At 27.0% G+C, this 25667-nt stretch overlaps 1 protein-coding gene across 7 annotated transcripts in view; it reads left to right on the top strand.

The window, feature by feature from the left end:
• The window catches only part of LOC129612541 (cilia- and flagella-associated protein 410), a 67865-nt gene that overhangs the window by 16206 nt on the left and 25992 nt on the right, over positions 1-25667 (top strand). For all 7 annotated transcript variants that reach the window (XM_055526196.1, XM_055526194.1, XM_055526195.1 and 4 more), the window contains one exon: positions 2774-2839. In XM_055526196.1, coding sequence (XP_055382171.1) covers positions 2774-2839 — 66 coding nt within the window. The remainder of the gene's footprint in view (positions 1-2773; positions 2840-25667) is intronic.

Below are 25667 nucleotides of genomic sequence, written 5' to 3'. Positions count from 1 at the left end.
AAGTGTTCATTAGTTTCACTCCGTCCGTCCATTTATCCATCAGTGGACATGTTTACAAAACTTTTACATTCTTGAAGGTAGAAAGCTGAAATTATATATTTTCACATAAATCTTTACTAGAAACTTTTTCAAAAATGCCATTTTTTGACCATTTATTGCAGTGAAATCATAAGCATTTTCCAAATTTTGCAAACGTAGAAAAATAGCGGTTTCTTTTGTTCCAAATTTTTGATACCGTTTTTCTTCTACACCGTACGTTGTAGGAGGCTGAAATTTTAACAGCTTTTAGAATCTAATAAATAATAAACCCCGTCTCAAACTATCGCCTTTCGAAATCTGTAAAATTTAAATTTTTGGCACTTAAGATTTCCGCAACCGCAAGCTTTTTCAAATTTCTATAAACACATAAAGCTAACGGTAAATTCCATGACATTAAAAAATATAATTATTTTTCTTAACTCACACAATTAGACCTTAAAATCGAGCATTATGTTAACCCCACTTTATATTAATTTTTGCTTTATTTCAAAGACTGCATATATGCATCATCCTAAATATATGCAATTCTAGAAATAGTTTTGTATATGAATGAAAATAATTTTAATAGTGTGATAGGTATACATAGATTGTATTTAAAAGCAGTATTTTCACTTGTTGAAGGGAAGAGTGCTACAATACAAACCATTGGTTTGACCCAACTATATTTTTAACAAGTATGTAATTGTTGTTTCAGATGATGTTTTGGATTCAAACTATGTTGGGTGCCTTGTATATAACATGTGGCACCACTGCGTTTTACTGTAATAAATTTTAAGCAAAGTATTAAAAATAAAAGCTTTCATTTAGGATTTGAATGAATGTAATTTTTAACCATATTTTTGATATAATGTGCATGTAATACTTTCGTTTAGCATCGTATTCTACGTGTATGTATGAATATGCGCGTGTAAGGTGTTAATTATAAAATATAAAAAATACAGAAAAAAAATGACCTTGAACATAATTTTTTTATTAGTTGTGTACACTTAAAGCTAATTGAGTACTATAATTTTTTTTTTGTTTTTTGAATAAGTGCCAACTTAATTTAGAGTATGATTATAAGATTTTTGTAAATTTATAGCGAAAGTTTTTATGAACAATATAATAATATTTTCCTTTTCCTTTTTTGTTCATATTTTAACATTTTGAATATTATTTTTGGTCATAAAAGTTGACTAACTTTTAACATTTAAAATTTAGTGAAATTCATAAAAATGAAAATTACTTATTATAAGTAATGGTTGTAACTAGATAAAATATTATAAGTGTTTAATATTAAGTTTCTAGTTGTAGCGATATCATTATAATTGGGGCATAGAAAAGGTTTAAAGGGAAAATTTGAAAATGAACTTGATATCATTTATAAAAATTTTCACGAAATTAAGCATAAAATATGTAGTATATGGTACGGTCCCGCCTTAACAATAGACGTCTTAAGTTCAAAAAAATTAAGCCTGTTATGTATTACTGTAATACTGTTATATTAGACGAAGATGTATGCAGGTACTTTCGGCACGGAGTATTCTTCAAATCGTTTATAATATTGGTACGATACTGAGGGTTCACTCAGCACGATTTCGGAAACGGGAATGTCGTTTTTCATTGGTGGAATATCAACTCGGCTGCTAACGCTAGAAAGAAAGATAATACGTGTATATACAAAAAGACGGGAGAACGAAGAGCTAGGTATTAATCAGCCTAAATATTTGAATCCAGTTAAAACATAACGAGTTCAGTTTAAGTCACTTAGTTTTTTGCCATGCCATCATTTTCCGCCCGCCTATAAATATTTAGAGAAAAATGAGTAGGCACAAATGCAAGCATTGCCTCAAAGCTTAGCTGGACGAAAAGATTTAAATATCTAGACAATCTAGAAATGATTTTAAAACACTAATAAAATAGAGCCGCCCGAAAAAAGTTCACCTCCTTTTTATGTTATGTCACTTCCCACACTTCATTTAGACAGTTCGTTTGGCTTTCTCTTAGGTTACTAAGTACCGCGATGCACTATAGATATATAAATACTAATGTCTCTCACACTATTCTTTCAAAGCCGCCTTATATCTGATTTGAAAATACAAAAACGTATCGCCGTCCTTCTGAATGCTATTGTTAGTAACTTTGTAAAAATTTTGAAGCAATTTTCTTAATGCTTTGCGAACTGTTTTAGTTGGAATAAATTTGATTAATTTTTGTTCAGTTCTGGAAGTGTTACAAACTTCCTGTTGTTAAGGAATATTCTTCCATTAACAAATATATAAGTATAATATTGTACTAAATTTACTAAATTTACGATTTCTATTAAACGAATAACAAAAGTCATCTTCCAAATAATCTTTTTCGTTTACCCAACATTTAACTTTAATTTAATATTTAGTTACATTACAAGTAACGCAACTATTTCCATTCTTCTATCGGATATTATCTACACCACCCCAATTTTGGTATGAAAAAAAAAACATATTTAAAATGCTTTACATTCAGTTTTTATTTACTCATGTTGTTATTCTTTTGTAGGAGAAAAACAATATTTTTTATAACATAACAAAAATTCGCGTAAATACAACAATCAAACATACTGTATGGTATGACATGTTTTCTATGCTTGCAACGTAATGAATGAGCAACATGAATAATGTATAAAATAAAATGCTAAAAATTTAATTATGCAAATTAAAAGAAAAATTGATTTTTTTCAAATAAAATTTAATTTTACTTTCATTTTATTTTACAGGGGAAGCGAATTAAGTGACGTATCGATAATAAAAAGAATGCGAGGTGTTGAAGTGCTGGCATTAAGGTAACATAATGTTATTATCGTTAAATCTATATTTTATTTTTAAAGTATTTTGTAACACAAAATGTTGAGCCTTAATTAAAGGCGATTCTATAAATAATTTAAAGAGTTCTAAACAATGTTAACACTTATCCAAATGTATGGAATCACGTACAAAAGAGCGTGTGCCTTTTCTTATGATTTGCTTTTTCTTTTATTTTTTCAATATGTTTTTCTCATTTTCTTTATTTTCTTTCCTCTCTAAGTAAATAGATTGGTTTTCCCTCACAAAGCTACTAATATTAACCATTCTTTCTATATTCATAACTTGTCTATATACTTATATATAGTGTTATTGTTGTAATTAATGATTGTATTCCTAAGAAGCACATATTTATAAGTTTTTGTTAAAAAGCTTTATTAACTGCCAAAAATTGTAGCTATTTACGTATCTGTAACCAGTGATTTGCTGTAAAATGTTACAAATTTAGGTTAGTAAACAAATAACACGAAAAAAAGAATCAGAAAAACAAAAATAAAAAGTATTATTTTTATTCCTGTCTCATTTCTTCTTCTCTCCTCTCTCTTAATCTACATAAATATTTAACTTTTTTCTTTTTACTCATATTAAAGAAGTATATTACGCAATGTTTTATTAATACATTTTCTTCTATATGTGAACTTGTTAAAGGCTAAAATATTATTATGAGTATATGTGTATATAATAAGTGTGCCAACCGGTACATGTTATTAACCAAACCGAAAATATTTTTAAAAATAGATTTTTTTCATTATAAAATACATATGTAAATGAGATACACAATGTGTATACACACATAATGTTGGGTTGCATATCAGTAGATTAAGCATTTTGTATATATCATGCATGCGTATTTAATATGAAATGTCATCAAGTATGAACATGTGTATTGTTGTCTTTCCATTTAAAACACCGACATTTTAAATATTAGTAAAAATTCTACAATGTTTACTTGTTTAGTTCAGGTTCGAATAAATATCGAAAAGTCTTTTTTCTCTACGTAAAAACACTCAGAATAACGACGGCCTTCCTTTGTCGAACAATTTGATTGTACTACCATTTGATTTTTGCTTTGCAAGCTCCCTAAGTATTATCAACAAATATTTGTATTATCAACAAATTATGGAAAATTTAGTGTTAATTATATAGAGATGTAACCAATTATGTGGTCAAATCAAACATGTTCGATTATAATTACCCTTATTCAAGTGCAGATTATCATACAGTACATTATCTCCAAAAATATTTTTGCTACAGCCTTTTATCATATATTGGCAGAATCTGTGGATTCCCAGTGATCACAAAAAACACTTAGAATCGCTCTATCTCTTCTAGTTTAGCTAGAAAACGCGTCTAAAGTCTTGCAAAAGATTTTTTAAATATCTCCAAAAATATTTTTACTACAGCCTATTATCATATATTGGCAGAATCTGTGGATTCCCAGTGATCACAAAAAACACTTAGAATCGCTCTATCTCTTCTAGTTTAGCCAGAAAACGCGTCTAAAATTTTGCAAAAGATTTTTTTAAATATCTCCAAAAATATTTTTACTACAGCCTATTATCATATATTGGCAGAATCTGTGGATTTCCAGTGATCACAAAAAAACTCTTAGAATCGCTCTATCCCTTTTAGTTTAGCCAGAAAACGCGTTTAAAATTATGCAAAAGATTTTTTTAAATGAAGAAAACTTTGTAAGTAAATGGTTTATTTTCGATTGACATGGTGAGTGTGCATCTTAACCTAATCTATTTGCTTGTTCGGAAAGTAAGTTTTGGTTTGATTTTGTTCGATTTAAAATTCGGCTGAAGTTTGAAGTTTCAATGGACGCCATTTAATTCTAATAAAGAAACTCAGTAAATAATATTGCATATATAAATGTAATATACTTTTAGAACGGTAACTGGTAAAATAATCAAATTTGGTTCGACTAATCATTGATAGTCACAATATTGTCACCCATCAAATTCATGATCTTACAATTGCTTGACCAACTATTCAAAAAATAGGAGAATTCTTATGCTAAATTCATTTTGGTTTCTGTTATTGCACATTATATTTGCTCAAGAAGCATATTTTCGTATTTTTATATTTTCTATGGGATAATCAGAAATACGAAATAAATAAAATTAACACAAAAAAAAAACATTTTTCTTGTTGTTTTAGTAAAAGCCCATTATTCAGATGAAATTTTATTTTAGTGTTTTGTGTCACATGTATTTCAAAAATAAAAATTTAAATTAAGGTCTTAGGAAAAAAAGAGATACTTTTAATAAAGTAAGTTTATTTTAATGTAATTTATTTAGGTTTATAGGTAAATTTTAATGATAATTAAAAAATAGTTATAAAAAAAAAATAAAATTAGACCAGAATGCGTACACTATGAGTTCCGAGGTATGAGTGGTCAGTAAATGAAATAATATAAGTGATCAAAGTATGAAACAATTTCAAGTGTTAGATAGAATCAACTTAAAATTCAAAGTATTTTGGATTTTTTAAGTTACTATTAAAATTATTGACCGGGTATTTTTGACTATTTTTTACAAACTCGATTAGTATCTTCAAAATTTCGGATATTAATTGAGCTCAGATGCAAAAAAATTTTCGATTTTATGTACAAAAGGAGCTATAATTAAAGAAGTCATCCAAAAACGCTTTTTTTGTTATAAAAAACGTCTTTTATCGTGGAGCACAAAGCCTATAATTAAAATCTTTTGTTATATTTACCGTAAACCGATTCAGTAACCTCTAGTGTGATGTACGCCTGTTTTGATAATTTTGATAGGTTTAGATAAGTTAGGTGCCGGGGCAAGTTGATATGAAGGGTAATAAGTGTGGAATACTTGGAGGGTATAACTGTGCGAAGTTGGGTCGCAAAGTATTCGGGTTGAACTGAGGAAGAAGCCGGTGGAAATAGCGAGGTAAAAGTTTTAGAGGGGTCGTTGTGAGCTGCGGCAGGTTAAGGAGGATAAAAACAAAAAGCAGGAACCAGGTCAGAATGTTCATTGGTCTCATAACGGGATACTGGGGACAATGGAGGTTAGGCCTATTGGCGCCACTTGCAGGTTCTATTGCGAAATGTAGAAGACATCAATGCATTTCCTAGGTGAGCGAATAGGGTTGATCCACAGAAGAGGGGAGTTTCTGGATGCTTACGCTCCCGCAGCAAAAGAGTTCCAAGAAATCGACTCGAATTTACCAGAAAGACAGGGCCGCGGTGCATTGTGGCCTAATGTAGTCTTATTTAATTTAATCAAGTGCGTTTGTCTTAACTTTTATTTTATTAGAAAGCGCGACAATTTTTTCCAATATATACGCAAATTTTCCACATAAATAATTATTAAATTTTTCCTTCCTCCCACCCCAGATCTACGACCGGATATCATAGTTAAATATTTTTGCAAAGTTTTTACATTTCATAATTAATTTTTGAAATCATCCATGACATAATCAGTTATTTTTTCCCCCTTAAATTTTTTTAAATATCTATAAATTCTTATTTTGACATTTCTACTAAAATTGTAATATTATTTTTATTTTTTTTATTTTCTAATGAAAAATTTTCATCGATTTAATATTTGCTTATTCATACCCAAATACGCTCTTAATATACTTACGATTTCTTTTATATTCAGAATTTTTTGATTATCAAGGCTGAAATTAAAATAAATAAGTAAAATTGATATTCACATATATGTACACATATATGAGTATTGTTCTTATAAGTATTTAATTTTTATATTTTGTTCTGATCACTAAAAAATATTTGATTTCATCTACATACTTGGAAACTAAAGAATTAGACAAATAAAAATAATTTAAAATTCGTCGTATTGTATGAAAATATTTGAAGTCTCCAAAAATTTTAATAACACTAAAGCGTCTATGATACGATACGATTTTGAAGACAAGAACCAATCCTATCATAGATTATTTTTTAAATTGTTGTCACATGAATTTAAAAGCCTCGATTAAATAATCTCATACTTATTAATGAAAATACAGCTTAATTGCTTAAGAATAAAATTGAGTTGAATTTTCCTGATTTAGCCTTACAAATTGAATGAAATATTTCTTAATTTTGTTTAAATACCATTTCGAAAATCTTAAAATATTAACGCATAAAAAAAGATTTTAAATCTAAATAGCTTTAAGTATATTTTGGAAAATGGCATAATAAAAATGTCATTGAAGAAAATTTGTTATAGTTTTCACATAATTCATTGATTTTCAAATTTTCGTTAATGCAATTTTTATATAAGTAGACACTATTAAAGAAAAACAAAAAGAAAATAAAATTAATTGTGACCTTGAAGGAAAAATATCAAAATTTATTTATGATTTCTCTTAGATTTTGCATAAAGTCGTCATTTCATCATAAATAATTACAGAAATGTTTGACATTTTACTTCGATCGTAATAAATATCGGAATTCCAGAGCAAAATGCCAGGTATTTGTTAAAAATAACACATTAAAATTTTGGGTGTCTGTCTTGTTTCATCAATGCTTCTAAGAAGCAGGAAATTTTCAATTATTTTCTTCCGTCTCTCAAGTGTTTATCTAAGACATCCAACCATTTCTTTCAGCGTTTTAAAATTTTCAAGTTTGGTAATTTTGAATTTCTTCTCAAGTAAATCTTTTAATAGTCAAAAATAGTTGAAAAAACAAAGTACCCTTCCGTAAAAGCATTAAAATTCAAAATTATCTTAGAAGAGCTTTATCTTATGTTTATAATCTTAATAAACTAGGTTAGTTAGTTAGAGTTTTTTTGCTTTTCCCCGTATATTTAATAACAAAACTATACTTTTTTGATTCTCTTTCTACAACAAAATCTCAACTTTACAAAAATAAAAATAAGTTTTAAAAATGAACAGAAAATTTATGAAATTTTTTTAATTTTTAACCCAAATTATTTTGAATTACACTTGAAAATGGACAACAAAAAAATTTTGTAATTTTTAAAGAAAAATTAAGAAAAAATAAAAAGGTAAATTCTTGTTGTAAAACTAAACTCAAAAGTTTTGAAAATTTTTGAAAAATTTTTGGTCAATCCCTCTTTTCAAGTGTGTACACAACGTACACGCATTAGTGTATGTGTATAGTATAATAATGTGTATATAAAAGTTTCCAAATATTAAAAAATTCTTACCGCAATGACACAAAAGAATGTTCCTCTTATAAAAATTTATAATAAAAACTACCTATCTGACGGAAGTGACATCTATATGACGTAAGTGACATCTTTATTGGAACGAGTAAAAAACCATTTCGGTAAGCATATATTACGAGTATATTATAAGTAATTACTCTAATTTCAATTTAATTAAGAAAATGAATTAAAATCGTCTAAATAATGTAAAATATAAAAAAATAAAATGAAAAAAATGCACTATCTGTCAAAATGTCACATGTCACATTATAAAGTGACATCTATTTGTTTTTATAGATAAAGTTGTCATGCCTATATAATTGCATTACCTTCCCTTTTCACTGCCTAATTACATCTTCAATAAGGAACGCTTTGGAAATGCTTATAAATTAGTATATCTGTCAAAACTGAAGTAAAATTTTTAGATTATTGTCAACTCCATAATCATAAACGTTAATTAAAACGAATTCTTTGAAAAATTTACTTAATTACGAAAATCCTGGAATAAAATACCGAAATGGAGTTCTAAAATTCTACTACATAATTGCTCGTAATTTGAATAATATTTATAATCTAAATAATTTATACGGAATTATAATTAAATTTACGATATTACTGCGTTTTGGAACTCAATCTCGCTTAAGATTGAAAATGATAAAGAGAAAAACAAAAATTATTTTTAAAAAGAATTGTATAAAGAACAAAATTAATTTTTTTTTACCATTTCTTTTTAAAAATGTGAAAAGTATTCTAGAATTTTTGTTTACAATAAATTTTTGACCTATATTAAGATCATAACAGCTAAAAATTCCGACTATTTTAAATATTACTTATAAGATCTAAAATTATATAAAGCTTAAACGAATAAGAGTAAATGAATAGAAATTTTAATCGTAAATCAAGTTATAGAATTTTTTCTCACGATGACTATCCTGTTTTTCAAATTATAGAAACCTATTTGTAGATAGTATACAAGAAAATGTTTTATAGAAAGTGCTTCCCATGTACACATATCTAAAAAATATTATGGAAAAAATCTGAATTTACTTCAAGTCAGGAATAAAAATTAAATTGTCAATAATAATTATTTAATAACGTATTTTTCTTTTTTGCAGCACAAAAAACCGGCAAGTTTTAAAAAATTTTTGTACACATTAGTTAAGTTTCATAGGTGAATTTTTAAGCTACATTCGCTTACTTCAAATAAATTACAAAACTAGTCAATTAAAAAACAAACAAATAATTTTAAAATTTTAATGTCGGAAGTGGAAAGCACAAAAAAGAAAGAGATAAAATTAAAGTTTAAATAAATAACGTATAGTTTTTTTTTTATTTGATCGTCGTCAGCTCATGCAAAATTTATGTTCATACACTTTAATAATTTTAAATAGTTAAGATTGCCAGCAAGTATTATATTATTTAAATTATAATTAATAGATTAATATATTTAAATGCTACTGTTTTATTAGCAACTGTAGACTGTTCACGAAAAAGGAGGTTGTCCAAATACCATTAAAATTCCTTACTTACAATTAATTCTATGACAAATTTTAATTTGAAATATGTAAATTTTCTACAAGTTCATCAGAAAAATAAATTATTCTATTAGGGCACCAGGCATACATGTAATTTTCAGTTTTGCAACTGTTTGATTGCTTATTTGTGTTTCATAGGTTTTTGTTCAAGCACGTACACATGCAACTGTATGATCGCGTGAAAATAACCAATCAAACAGTTGCAAAAACGTTGCAATTGCGCAGAAACGATTTTTTAATCAAGCAGTAATTGCAAAACTAAAAATTGCATGTTTGCATTTAGGTTATATTAAAACTCGCGCTGTTCAACTGTATGATCCAACATTCAACTGTATGTCTATATCTAATCAAACAAAATTAAAAACAACAGTTTTTAATTTTGTATGAAATGAATATAAAGAAAATAACTGAAAATATAATGAAACATCCATCGAAAATTAAAAATTACATATGTACCGAAGCTTTTAGAATACTAATTTTGTTTGATTTAATTATAGTTTCGTTAAGTTTGACGTTGTAAACAGCTGTAGATTTTGTATAATTCATCCAATTTACATCAAACAAAAGGGCAATGTTTGTTATACAGATGATTTCATCTGGTAAATAACAATAAAATATTTAACGTAAATTTTTAATTGAAATTAAGTCATTAAATTTTTAAATGAAATAATCTGATCATGTATGACTTTGGTAATCTTATATTCAGAAATCAAAACAAACTAAAATACTTTTTTTTATAAAATTACGTACAAGTTTGTTTACTATTTTAATTTTTTTTTATTACTATTTTCCTTTGGTGTCGACTGACTTACATATATGTACAGTCATGGTTAAGTAATTTACATAAGATTTCAAGTTTTAAGATGAGAAACCGCTGTAATAATCGCGGAAAATAATTCGTTCGCCCGAATGGTTTTATATTTATTTATATTTTTGTTTATTTTTTATTAAAGTAATTCAATATTATTATTTATATTTATATATATGTGTATATTATTGTTTATAAAATATAATATACTTACGAAACCAAAAAAATTTATTTAAAAATGTGAAATATTTTCTCATTATTTCCATATAAATGGTTAAGTAAAAATTTAATTGCGTATAGTTGCTATCAAATATCGTAATTGAATATCGTATTTACTAAATAATTATCGTATAATGTTAAATTGCACATTTGATTTTCAAGTGTCTTTTATCGAAAAAATATCATAGTGAATATAAGTAGGTGTATAGTAATTTTGAACATTAATTTTCAAATAAGTGTTAGTTTATTCGACTAAAAATTTTAATGTGTATTTCTTCCGTGAAATTTGCTTACAAAGAAAAAAATTTCCACCATATCGAATTTTTATCATACACAAAGTTAGTGTGAACGATGTTTGATTGTCAAGTCCAGCCTAAAATTTGTTCTTATTATTTATTTAATTTTTCCTTTCTTCTTGAAAAAATCGAGCAAAGAGGAATAGTTCTAAGTAAGTTCTGAATTCAAAATCGCAGTAATACGGTATTAATATACGGTAATTTACGATATCAGTATACCGTAAATTAAGGTATTATCGTAATTTTCAAATCATTGAAATTTTATTAAAAAATTATATACATTAATGATTTGAAATGTAATTGGAGAAACTCTTCTTATGTATAAGTATAATAGTAGGACTTGTTTCTTAAAATTATACTTAAAATTAACCCTATACTCATTGAGGTCATCACATGCGTTTAAATGATACTTGAAATTTATCCAAAAACAAAAAATCTGTCGTTTGCCAAGATATGAGTTATACATAACGTTATTTTTCTCTTATAGTTAAATATTATTTTATTATAACACTTTATATATATACGAAAATTACATTGATTACTAACTTTTAAAAATTTAAACTGGTGACTGCTGCTATGTCCTATTATTCAACCCAATCCACTCTTGTCTTTTTTTCGCATTGTTAATATATTTTCATTGTCTTACGGACTGTCAAGCACTTTATCAGATGCTTACAACTTGATTTGTAATAAATTTTTTTCTTATACGTATGTAACTCGTACACTCATCCATATAATGATTCATAAAATGGTATTAGCATTGTTTTAAAAAACAAAAACCAAAAGATTTCTTTGTAACAGTATCAAAAAAACAATTGTATTTTTTATACTTGCAAATTTAACTAATAAATAATTCGTATACTATAATGTAAAACTTATTTAACTACATATGACTGTTTTCATGGCATATGATTCTTTTTTGAAATTAAAATGCGTTTAGATTCATATTGTTAGTGTTTTTAATGAGGATTCATAGACTGATTACTTGGGTAAATATCGCAAATTATAAATAATTAAACCAATTTCGATTTACATTTCATACACATATTTTGTGTGAATCTAGAGCAGATGGTAATGTTTTTAAATTATTCTTCGCATCTTTATATTAAAATTTATAATATTAAATTAAGTAAATGAGTGAGAAATTTTGTGTTTATCAATGTATTGTTTTTGTCTTTTATGGTTTATTTCATGAACCGTATAACCTATCATTTTCAAATGTTACCCTATAATTTTTTCTTCTATACTCTTTTTATTTTCTCTATAAATATACAGCTGTAGCTATATAATTCAACTTGTATATGTTGCATTGTATTTTTTTTGTCTTTGCATTCTTTAATATGCAAAATCAAATTTTTCATTGTAAGTAAGTACTGTTAGTTTTGTTTTAATTTGATTTTATAACAAGGTGCTTAAACCCCTATTTCGGTCATCCTGCAAATTAAAAATTTATCCATAATTTTAGTTCAATTATTGCTAATAACAAGTGAAAAAAACAATAGTAAACGTAAATAATTTACTTGTAAGCTGGAAAGTAATATTCTTAAGAGGGTAGATTTTACCCATCTATGGCGTCAGGGGTTAAATTACAACCACTAAGAGCCAATTATACTAAAGTAATTAATATTATAAATCCGGAACAATTTTTTATATAAAATATTTAAAAGAAAAAACAAGAACTTAACGCATTTTTTCTTATCAAAAAGCAATACTTAATGAGCACACAAAATTCTGATTTTTCCATTTTTTTTTCAATTCACAAAAGTTGATTCAATCGTTCACACACTAACTTGGTAAATAATGGTCCGAATGTCATGACTTTAACAGATATCGTTTGAAGGTTGGTACTTTCTAAAAATCATACAGATTCGGTATTTGTATCACCATCTATATGTCATCCTATGGACTTATTGAGCGATGTGTTACAAGAAACATAATTATTGCTCCCAACATAAAGTTCACTGAATCTAAGTCTTCGTGGAACTTATGAAAATTTCAATATTACAAATTCATTGATTTTTTCTTATTTATAATTCATAAAATAAATTTATTTTATTTGTATACAATCACGTTCGTCCACAGAAAGCTGTTATTTCATTTAAAGAAAAATGAAAAAAAAAATTGTAATTCATACAATCGGATGTAACAGTTGGTCATTAGGATTACAATAAAAAGAAAGTAATCATTAAAGTAATAAATTTCTAATGAATAATAATTACCTTCAAATTGTCATAAAATAATTTATGGTTTCCAATGCGTATATATGTATACTTCGGTGTGATTATGATTTGAATAATCGAAAGTCAAATGTGGGGTAAAAAAATCAGAATTTCCTTTAGTTTTTGTGTATGTAATTTTGTATAATTAATTTTTCTTTTGAATCTTCGTTATAACATATAAGAAAAATCAATCTTTAAAGTAATTAATTAGTAAATTTTCTCTTAAACTTTGACTTGTAAAAATTTCAATATTAAAGTCCAATGTGAAAGAATGTTTACTATTTGTTCTCTGCCCTCAATTAGTGTACCATTTGATGATGAGCTATTTTCACTATTACTTTTTAGTCAAGAGACAAAGCATCAAGATGATTCTTTTCACGAAGTCGCAACTTCCGACCATGTCATTTCTAGGCAAGACAGTTTTGCGTTTACAATGCTCAGCTGCAGTACAACTATAAAAAAGAAAAGAAGATGAATGTTGACGACTTCTCTATGATTGTTTTTGTTACTATATAAAATGATCATAAAGGCGATATTTATTACAAACGCATATACAGGAGGTTACAGAATTGGAACTGTATTGCATTTCGCTTGTTTAATTTAAATTATTTTTTTATTATCAATGTACATAAAACCTTAAGTTTAGGACCTTAAAATTAGATAGACAGATTGGCAGATTACAAGCGGAACTGAATTGAGTAAGAAGACATATCATCCGCCATAGGACCGATTAACTTGTGATCAATTACTGTTCAATTTTTTGCTAATACCCTACCACCAATATGTGTACCAATGGGAGCTCCACACATCGTAAGATGCTTCGAGGTTACCATTGTATCCACCTACTTGTTAATGCTTACAAATTTTTCATGTATAAATAATGTAAGTAATAATAATTTTTTAAATTAACAGTAACCTATAGGTATACAACTTAAGTGTCTGCCATTTTTGGGGCTGCTTACTTTATTATATTTGCGTCGTAATAGTTGTAGCGCGTGCTTTCGATAATGTAAGTTTTCGACTCCCGAGTCACTTCTATCGTTGTATGCGGACACATTCTAATTCCGTAATATACAGACTAATAGGGTTTAAATTTTCGGAAAATTCGTTTTAATTGCATACTTAAAGCAATTGAAATTCTAAGTAGTATTCCACAATCCCGTTATATGCCGCACAAATTAGAGCAGAAAATAATAACTTATAAGTAAACCAAGTTTATTGTAAACTAAGTTGACTGCTCTTAAAATTTTTTATGCTTCCTTAAAGTTTTGACTTTTATAATTTGTTATGCAAGCGTTTAATAAAAGGAAGTTTTTTTATAATTTATGAATCATTTTTACAACAATTTTTCTTTTTCTGTCTGATAAAATAAATTTTGTAGTTTTTGTAAAAAATTGTTTTTGAATTAAATTTTAAATAAAATCAAAAACATTTAATGCAATAAATTGAAAATATTGAAATTTATGTTGCGTGTGTGTGTGTGTACAAAAGCAATAAATTTTCAATAAAATATTATGGGGAAATTATTATAATTATTTACTTACAATTTCCTAGTGCGTAAAATTATTATATGAAAAATAATGAAACTGGTCGTTTGTACATAACAGAATGTTAAAATTACATGCAGTATTCATTATTTTCCGACATTTTAATTATTCAATAAAATAATTACATAATCCGAATATTTTGTTCATTTATTGATTTTATTTAATGTGACAAATTGACTAAATATAACGTGATTTATGAAAATGTATAGAGAGTACGGAGCCTTTAATAAGTTATTGATTATAAATGTAATTGATATAAATTTAGTTATTTGAATATAACAGAAGATTTATAGTTTAATTTTTGTAATATATGGGATTTTTTTGTAATTTAAAACATTATGTGAAGCTTAAATTTTGATTATATTTTTAAGAGAGAAGAGATATTTTGACAGTACTCTGAAGAAACGCTCTTACCCTCCTTCAAAAAATTAAAAAATTCTTGAATATTTGATTGGGATTAATTGCTCCATTAATCGTTTAATTGTTAAATTAATTAAGTTTCGAAGTCTTTAATCAGCAAACCTATATTTGCGATCATTCAGAGATTTTGAAATCACTTTGTTCAATTCGAAATTTATGAAGAGATATTTGATGGTTAATTTTTAATTTTTTTAAAATTTAAGCCTTTGTTCTGTAGAATAGAAGTCAGAATAATATTTATTAAAAATTTTATGACCTCTTCCAATACCTATGTTAAAATCTATAAGAGTTTTTGAGTTCATACGATTCTTTAACTTTATCTTTATATTACATTGAACTATTCCCCTCAGCTTTTCACAATTTTTCTCAATTTATTTTCAAATTTTTAACAAACTACAAAGAAAATATGCTTACTAATTTGTTTAGGGTTGCCCGTTCTGTTTTAATTTAAAATATGAAAGCTCGATTGTTTGAATTAAAGAGTATAAAGAAAAAATTTTCTTGGCATTTCAAATGGGAAGAAAGTTTTTTTAATTGGAGGTATTTAAATGATAATTTTGCAAGAATGTGGATGTAATTGTGACTGGTTCTTGTGAAATGTGACAATCAATTGTATTTTTATCACTTTAATTTAATTAAAAATCATCTTCCAAATTCAAATATGGGGTATAGTTGGAACACCATGTAACAGATATTCATATGAAATCCATGAATGTAGGCATAAAAACAGGAGCAAAACTTGTGATTAGTCAGTTCGACTAGTTTTGGGAGTTAATGACCATTTAGGTGTGTTTTTGGTTGGGTTAAAGTCCCTCACTACTGATAGGTCTGACGACAGTTTGGGTCCGCCTATCTTTGCCATTCGATGATTTTTAACACCTGTAATAAAAAAAATTAATAAATATTTTCAAATATAAATTTATTACTCTTTTTGAATATAATAATTAAAAGAATATCACTAAAATTTTCAAGAACAAATTTGACTAAAATTTAGAGCCACTAAAATTAAGAAAATCTAAATGTGATTTGTAAAAAAAGTTTAATTTAATTCAAACTTATTTTGTTTTTCTTTAATTTAAAAATAAATTTTTGTTTTTTTTTCTTTTTTTTTTTCAAACCTGCGTCAATTACATTTCTTTAGGATAGAAAAATTCCGCGCCAATTATTTGTTTACTTTTATTTTTAAAAGAACAACGACCTCAATTCATTTTCCAACTACTTGTGTAGTACTTATGTATAGAAGTATATTTTGTGTAAAATTATACAATAAAGTACTCAAAAGAATTGTGCAGGTGATTGTAAAAAAAAGATATGAAAATAAAAATCGTATCAGTAAAATTTTATAATAAATAGCGGAAGTTGTGTTTAAAATGAAAAAAGAAAAATGAAAAGTGGTTAAAAAAGTCATTTGAGAAAAGGTTCAATTTGTCGTAAATATGTAGCTTCTATAGGATCTTGAAATTGGAACTGTTTAATTGTAAAACTCTATGAATAGCTAGTTTACAATCAAGCTTAATGAGTGCTTTATATTATAATGTGTGTGGCATTAAAAATTTTCTTATTAGATTCATTAGACAACATCCATTGTGTTTCAAATTTATTCTAACGGGATTTTGTACATAACAATTATATGCTATTCAAATTTTCATATGTGGTAATTATAGTTCCCCGTACAAACACAACTTAAAATCCGCAGTCACTTGCAAGAACATCAAAATTCCCTATCTATTTTGTATCGTAAATACAATTGGAGGCTCAATTAGTATAGCATTCAAATATTTTTCAAATTTCTCTCAATCCATTGACAGTAAATTACGAAAGTGTAGTGAGTCAACCATATATGGAACATAACGCTGCCTGATATTTTTCCCACAAAATTTAGAGACGAGGCTTTGAGACATTTTAGCTCAGCTCAAAAAAATATTTAAACTTCATTATTTCTTTTTTAATTTTCTTATTTTCAAGAATATTTTTTAAAATAATCAAAAAAAATTGTACCTTAATACTGAAAGATAAATTTGTAATACCGTAATTTTGATGAAATCTAAAATTTTTGCTTTTATAACCTAATGATATTTTGAAGCAAAAATATTTAGAATCAAATTTTTAAAAATAAGATTGTATAATTTTTAATTCAAAATATAGTCAAAAAAAAATAGGTTAAATAGGAGAGATTTTTTTGTACTTTTTTGGACTAGATTAGAGATGAGATGAGAAAAAGCAAAAAAAATATCAGTAAACAGAAAATATGGTGCTTAGCAGCAGGTTTTTATTTACGTTTTTTGATTAAATTAATTTAATTAAAATGAAGAAAGAAGAAGAGTCAGAAAAAAAAAATACTTAGGTTGGGTTTTCGTTTCGTATCTACTCCACCCATTTTATTTAATTTTCACGGACTTTTGTTTGCCTTTCTTTTTGTAATGCATTCAAATGCAATACCGCATTCACTCACTCACTTACTCTTCACTACTGATTTTGAATAACAGAAAAAATGAGGAAAATGAGAAACGAATTAATTGTTGGAACGCTGTCACTCATTTAATTTCATTTTATTTTATTTTTTTTTTTTATAATATTACGGATAATTAAGTAATAAAAAGGTAGGGCTATTGAAAATTTAATTTAAACATTTTTTATACTGAAATTTTTGGGAAACTTTCAACATTTTGTTCGTATAAATGTATAATAATTATATAAGAATTATCAAGAATAATTAAATGAATCTGCATTTTAACTAATTATGCTTCTTTATTCTTTTTTAAATGAGAATTCTGTATTTTAACATATGTATGGAACATGTAATCCGAAATAACATAACTCGAAATATAATGAATTTGGAGATTTGAATGTTAATGAATTTGTTTTTACACTTGAATCAAGGGAACGAACTTTATGTTGCTAAGAAATCACAAATGAGATTATAATTAATTGTGCTTTGGAACTTCTTTTGAAATATGAAATTTTTTTAGAAAATTCTTTATTAATTTTTAAATCAAAATTTAAAACCAACTCATTTTATTTTCTCTATCGAAAGTAGTGGAGGCGCTATTTCTACAAAATGAGCTTTTAAAATAAAAACTGTTATACAAAATAAGTGTGTATATATTTGAAATGAAGATATTCCAAACATTTACAATGAAAATTTTTGACTATTCTTCTATTTATGAATCTAAAATATTAATTTTTACTACTCCGTTATTTGTCAAAAATCCCGTAAATAGATGTTTCTTTTTACTTCCCACAAAATTAATTTTTTTGATTTACGTCACTTGAGCAATATTTAGTTATTTAATGAGGAAACTCATTTTACTATTAATTATAAATAACTACCTTGTTTCATTATTTAATTTAATTTTTAATTACATAATTAAATTTACATAAAATTAAATTTAATTCTTATTTGAGGGTTTATATTCGATTTATATTGTAGACCATATGTACAAAAACAAAAAAAAAATAAATGAATTAGCATACTGAATAAGCTAGATTTTATTCAAGTTGACCTTGTTATGATATAGTCTGTATATGTCAACAATATAAGTAGATATCCACATTAATATTAGAGGCACCCTTATAAGAATTATGGTCTCATTCTTTTCTCTATTTAATTTATACACAATTTATAAATCTACTTTTATATATCGTATATAAATATAGAAAGAACAACTACATTATTATGTGAAAAAAGAAATATAAAAAAAAAACAACAAAAAAAAAATGTCCAAAACCGGCTCAATAACCAATTACTATTGGTGATTTAATTTTTATATATAGCAATAGCACAAGTATGTACGAGTATAATAAATTGGATGACCATTTTTGGAGAAATTTTCATTTGGAAAAATCTATGAAAAATTTATTTTTATTTTATTATTTTTTATATTCTTGTGATTTTTTGGATTCTTTATGAGAATGAGTATTATAAAGTTACCTCTTCGTTTGTAATACCAAGAGGTAACAGTTTGAGTTGTGGCCATATGTACATACTCGTACATATGTATTATATGCATTTAAGTATATTTTAAATATATATATATATATATATTGTGCTCAGCGTCGAATTTTAAATCAATTTAGCCCATTTTTGACCGTCGAAGCACCGGTAACTTAAAAACCAATTGAGCTAGGTTTATCAAACTTTTACTATTAATTTTTATAGTATGTGCTAGAACAATATGTAAATTAAATAAGGTCGAAAATGTTAAGTATGTAGGCATTTATCAGTTTAGGTGTGTAGTTACCTCACAACTTCAAAAATTCTTCAATCATTATTCCAAAATTATTCAAACTACAGGGCAAAACTTGAGCACTGCATTTACGAAAGTTTGAATGTTGTACGAAGGAATTTGGCATTATAAACCTTTATCATTACACATCCATGCCGAAGGTTCACAGGTCTAACTAAGCTTGCAAGTATTCGATTAGGAGAGAGAAATAATAAATCGATTAGAAAAAAAATGCGATTAATAAAGTTTTTTTTTTTTAAATTACAATAAAAAATATCAGAGATTATTTTATTGCTTTTTTGTTATAACTTATAAGAATAAAAATATTATTAAACATTAAAATGTGAGTTTTTGTGCATGGGTGCGTGTGTGCGGCTATATTGTCTTTTGAATCAATGTCATAGTGGCATTGTCATAATGCTAAAATTAAAACAAAAAATAATCAGAGGAAAATTTTTTTCAATTTTTTTGCTGTTGTCGTTTTAATTTTGATTTTTTTGCAATTTTTCTGTGAGGTTCTTGATTACTTCGGGAAATAAGATATTCATTGAAAAACTGTGGGTTTGTTTTTTTTTTTCTATGAAAAAAAATTTGCAAATCGATTTTTCTTTTTTTTATTTTTAGAAAATTTTGAGACTTTTTAAAAAAAAAATCTTTAATTAAGTGTTTATGCAACTTGGATTATTTTCATATTTGGCCAATGTTAATTTATAATTGGAAAATTGGAAAATTTTTTAAAGAAACTTATAAAAAGTGAAAATTTTTGCCAATATTCTATTGAATTTTTAGCTACGCGATTATGAAACTTGATTTGTACCAATAAATCGATGTTAAATTGTAAAAAATCACGTTATAAAGAGTTCAAAACATTTGAGTAAGTACTGATTATTTTAAAGGCAACAACAAATTTCGAAAATGTTGAATTAAGAACGAACAAAGCTTTGCTAATATATTTAGAGCAAATTAATAATCCTCAAACAAGCTGTTAATGGTGGCTTTAATCTGTTCCATAGCATCTATATTCAGTCAGTTTTATGAGAGAATTGCCTTCAAATTTCTGACGCTAAAATTTTACAATATGTGATGATAATCTGAAATTCACTAAAAATAAGATGTTTAAATTTTAAAATGAATTACGAATATTAATAGGTTTGATTTATTTTTGTTGAAATTTTTTAATATTTCTCCCAGCTTATCTGATTTAATCTGTTATCTTTTACTTATAGTTTTATATGTGTTTTATTCGATTTAAAATTTCAATCAAATTCATCTTTAAAAATTACTTAATATGTTTAATTATTTAAATTTAGAGAAGAGATAAAGAAGACATTAAGTTTTCCCACATTAATTTACTTAAATTTTTCACAACATCAATCAATTTGTAGTTAAAATTATAAATATGTTTATTAGATATTCAAAACCAAATTTAGGTATACAACTAAAATTGTGATGTGGTCAGCGTATAAACGATTATTTTATATATTCCGAATGATATTTACAAGCTACGCGAGATTATTTCTTTTAAATTTTACACTTAAATTTATTTATTTGGAGTAACTGCGCATTGCGACCACGTAAAGGATCTATTGTGATTCCCGCCCCCCACCCCCTGAGCGCTAGACGCGACCCTATAACACCCGCTCGAGATTCACCGTCCTGATGTAATCGAGCAACATGTACAAGGCGCGGAGGACCGCAAAGTCTCCTGTAATTTCCCTTCTCGTGCGAGCGAGAGCAATAACCACCCCCCGTAAAAGTTGTACTAAAGTCTCCCTATCTTCCTCACAGAACCTGCAAGCATCTTCACTTTCCAGACCCAGCTTGCAGAGATGACCCTTAAGCCTACAGTGATTCGACAAGATCCCGGTGAGGATTCTCACGTGCTTCTTGCCCATTCGAATAATTTTCTTAAAAAGTAAGATAAATACAATCTGAAGGGAGTAAGCGTATAGGTTGAAAAATAGTTTCGTGGCACTTCTTTTTCATATTCGAAATCATACTTTTATGGCAATGTATGATTTCACTCCGAAAATAATACCTCTCTTATTGTGTGTAAAATGGAAAAGAAAATTAAAACAATAAAATTATAGACCTGCTGGCTATTAAATAAAAATAATTTTATTGACGAGCAATCAAAAACTAAATTTTTAACTATAATTTGAAGATTAAAATTTCTTAATTATATTGTAAATATAGTGATGACATGCCAGTTGACCATATCTTAATAAATCTTATAACACGTAACAACTTATTTAGTTACCATTACCAATAATTTATTGATTTTTGTGGAAAAAATCATTAATTTGAATTGAAAGGAATGTGAAAATATTCAAATTGGACCTGCATAATATTGAAAATTCTAATAATTGGATAAAATTGCTCAAAGCCATTTTTTTTGTCTTTGCGATCTTTAAAATATTTTAATCTTGTAGAAACCAAAAATAAAATACACAGTTACAATAAAATGTTAATTTTGTTTTTCTAAAGAATTGAAACAAGAAGAACAATATTGTATAAATTATTTTGACAGTCTTTTGAAAAATTAATTTTTGAATTTTCATTTTTTTTTTTTTTTGAAAGATGAGTCAAAAAAAAAACAGAGAGCTTTAACGTGTTTGTTATGCGCTCATTAATAAAAAACACTAAAAAATCTATTTAAAAAAGAAGACGAAAAAAATTATTGTTTAAGGAGAGAGAAAAAAAACAGGCAAGAACAAAACTATAATTTAGACCTATTTTAAGTTCAATGTGCTGTGTGTTAATTAAAGCAAGAAACAAAAAAAATGTGTTATTTTTCTTTTGGAAGTTTTGTTTTTTCTTTCAGCTCATTTTTCTTTTATAATTTTCATTATTCATATTCAAAGAATTTTATATTTTGTTTTAAAATATAAAAATATTTTAAATGTTTATTATTATTAGCATAAACCAAAAAAAAAAAATGTTAATTTTTATAGCGGAAGTTTCTATAAAATTATAAATTTCGTTGCAACATAAATTTTATCAAAATTATTTTGTTTAAAAATTATAGAAAGAAACTTGTGACTAATGAGTGTGTTATGCAGTTATTTAATAATGAATGCAACCTGAGCTACACCAAAAATTGGTTTAAAATTCCTGCTTGAGAAAAATTAAATTAATTTATAAACTATGTTGCACTTGAAATAATTTTCAAAGTTTTGGAAATTAAATTAAAATTGGAAATATTCGCAAAAAATTCAACTCCTACTTATTGGCCTACTGACACTAACAAGATTCCTGATGTTATTGACTTTTTTTGTAACCAAAATAATATCAGAAAACTTTCTAAGCCTTGAAGATAATTATGATTTTAATTCGGATCACTCTGCTATCATATTAAAACTAAGTGAAAAAATAACTAAAACAATTTTTAGGCACAGTTTGACAAATAGCACTACAGATTGGGCGAGCTTTAAATACGAAATAATTAACAATATTGACGTAAATATTAATATACAATCAAGAGAACAATTAGATGTGGAGTTAGAAGTATTTATCAAAATCATACAAAAAGCTGCATGGAACAATACAAAAATGTTAAAGTACAAACCGACAGCAAATAGCTATCCTGGAAAAATAACTGATTTAGTGAATAAAAAGAGAAGGGCCAAAATCCAAGAATTTAAATCGGCAACATACGAAAATTACATAAAGAACTTGTCAGCTACGAAGGAAACGAATTATTTCTTATGGAAGGCGGCAAAGAGCAAAAAAAGACCGATTAGGCACGCTCCGCCACTAATGAAAGCAAATGGCTGTTGGGCGAGGAGCAATATAGAGAAGGCCGAATTGTTTGCTGATCACTTGGAAAGCATATTCACACCCTAACGGAATAACTTCAGATGTAAGTTTGGTAGAATCTATCGCAAATGAAGCAGATAGCGTAGCTCCACTTACTCAATTAGAAATTGCGGAAGAGATAAGATTCCTGAAGTTGAAAAAATCGCCAGGTTTTGATCTTATTACTGCGGAAGTTTTGAGAGAGACGAGACATTGGAACATCCGACGAAAATCATGAATACAGCTATGGATTTTGGGTATGTTCTTTGTGCTTGGAAAGTCGCGGAGGTAATTATGGTGCCCAAAGCCGGGAAACCCTTGAGGGAAACAAAGTCTCACAGGCCCATTTCTGTGTTACCAAAAGATTCGGCATTCGGCAAGGTATGGCACAAAGGCCTTATACATAAGTTAGGGCAAATGTTACTATCGCCATTTGTAGAAATTTTGAAGGCTTACTTAGCTGATAGATTATTTAGAAATAAACAAGACGCTCAATACTCCACGTAAGAGAAATAAAGGCAACTGTGCCTCAAGGCAGTATATTGGGCCCAACGTTGTACCTGCTTTACACGAGTGATTTACCACAAAGAGAAAATGTTACGATAGCCACTTTTGCCAACGATACTGCAATATTGGCAGTAGGAACAAACATTGACGATTCGACAAAAAAATTACAGGAGGCAAGTGACAAAATAAGCCATTGGCCTAGGGATTGGAAGATGAAGTTGAATGAAGCAAAATCGGTTCACACAAACTTCCCCAATCGGAAAATAGGCAATCCACCACAAATTATCTTAAATGGAACGCATTTAGCGATCCATAACTCAGCAAAATACCAGGAATAACTTTGGATGTCAAGGTGGAAAGAGCATATAAAGAAGAAACACATAGAATTTGAGAATAAATATAGAGAAAAGGCTCCTAGGTCGTAAGTCCAGTTTGGTAATTGATAATAAGATATTAATTTATGGCCAAATCATTAAACCAATATGGCTGTATGGCATTCAACTGTGGGGCTGTGCCAAGAAGACTCACATTAACAAAATTCAAACCTTCCAGAATAAAGTTCTACGGAGCATGGTAAATGCGCCACGGTATATACGTAACAGTGACATCCACATGGACTTAGGAATTCCTTTGGTTGCGGATGAAATTAGGAGTTGTGCTACAAGGCATAGGGCTTGTCTAGAACAGCATGTAAATGTGGAAGCAGGTCGGCTGCTAGGCAATGGCGTTATGACAAAAAGACTTAAACGAACAAGACCATTCGATTTAACACGAAATACCAATTTCCTTATGGAAGGTATTTAATTCCTGCACGGAAAAACCAAATTAGCGCGGAGGTAATAGTTGTTCTGTAGGACCAGCTTTATCCGTTCAGAGTTTAGATGATTTTTTAGGGTAGGAGTCACGCTCCCCCACTGTCGAAGGAAAAAGGCAGATAGAGCCGTCCTTCTTCGTCTTTCGAGATTTTTTCACCTAGTAGAAAAAAAAAATCGTGAAGTATAATGCGATTTAATAGTATTAACAATTTTAATTTTAAGAAATTAAATAAAATTAAAATTCACTTTTGTAAAGCTTAAAATAATTAATGCATAAAACAGCATTATTAACCCAAATACATAATTTTAGATGCAATCCCCCAAGTTATAATTCATCGCAATTTTTTAACTTAAAATTCACTTTTTTTTTTAAATTTTTATAATGAACAAAATTTTTGAACTTGAAACCCAAATTTATGGATAGTTGGTAATATTGAAATTATTATTTAATATTGCAATTTAATTGTGTACGGTTGTCGCGCTTCCATAAATTAAGTAACATTGGATTTCTTACCTTTCTTTTTTTTTTAATTTTTTTGCACTTCCAATTTCGTTGTTAAATTTTTACCTACATTAAATCGCATTCTTAAAATGGTAATAGCTTGGCAACAAAAGTATCGATGACTAATTTAATCATAAAATTTTGCTCTTTTATTGCTTGATTACTTGATCTTGTGCAAAAAATGGAAAAACGTCAGTAGGTTGTTTGAATGTTAAAATTGCAATTATGTTAAAATAACAGGTTGTTAATTTAGGAGTATTTAAATTAAATTCTTATGGTAAGAAACCTAAATAAATTTAATTAATTTTTAATATCTATACTCATTGTTCTTGCGTACATTTTGGTTATTTCAATGCGCATTCTTGGATTATCTACCGCATATTAAGATATTATACGTATAAAGTATAGCGAGGGTTTTCTATTGTGCTTCCTGTAATTTATGCGTTATTATGTTGGTGCTAGCAAACTAATAATGATTCGGTTCTGCTACATGTGCATATGTATTTTACTTCTCACTCAGCCACACATATAATTGCCACACTTATTCATTTAAAACCACAATCAAAACCTTAATTTATTTAATATAGTAAATTTTTTATACATTTTTGACAATATGTTTATGTCATATTTTTATAAGATTAACAGTTATTAGTCATAAAATTGGCAAAATTTTTATTGTTGTTTTCTTATTGTTCACATTATATTTCGCGCAATTCTAAACTGTTCCATATGAACACTCATTCAACAACAATCCGTGAGATATTCTGTCT

This window comes from Condylostylus longicornis, unplaced genomic scaffold (genome assembly GCF_029603195.1).
Source record: "Condylostylus longicornis isolate FDR11 unplaced genomic scaffold, ASM2960319v2 ptg000074l, whole genome shotgun sequence".
NCBI classification, from domain to species: domain Eukaryota; kingdom Metazoa; phylum Arthropoda; class Insecta; order Diptera; family Dolichopodidae; genus Condylostylus; species Condylostylus longicornis.
Note: the sequence above shows the minus strand (reverse complement) of the source record. Positions and strands in the feature narration are given on the sequence as shown.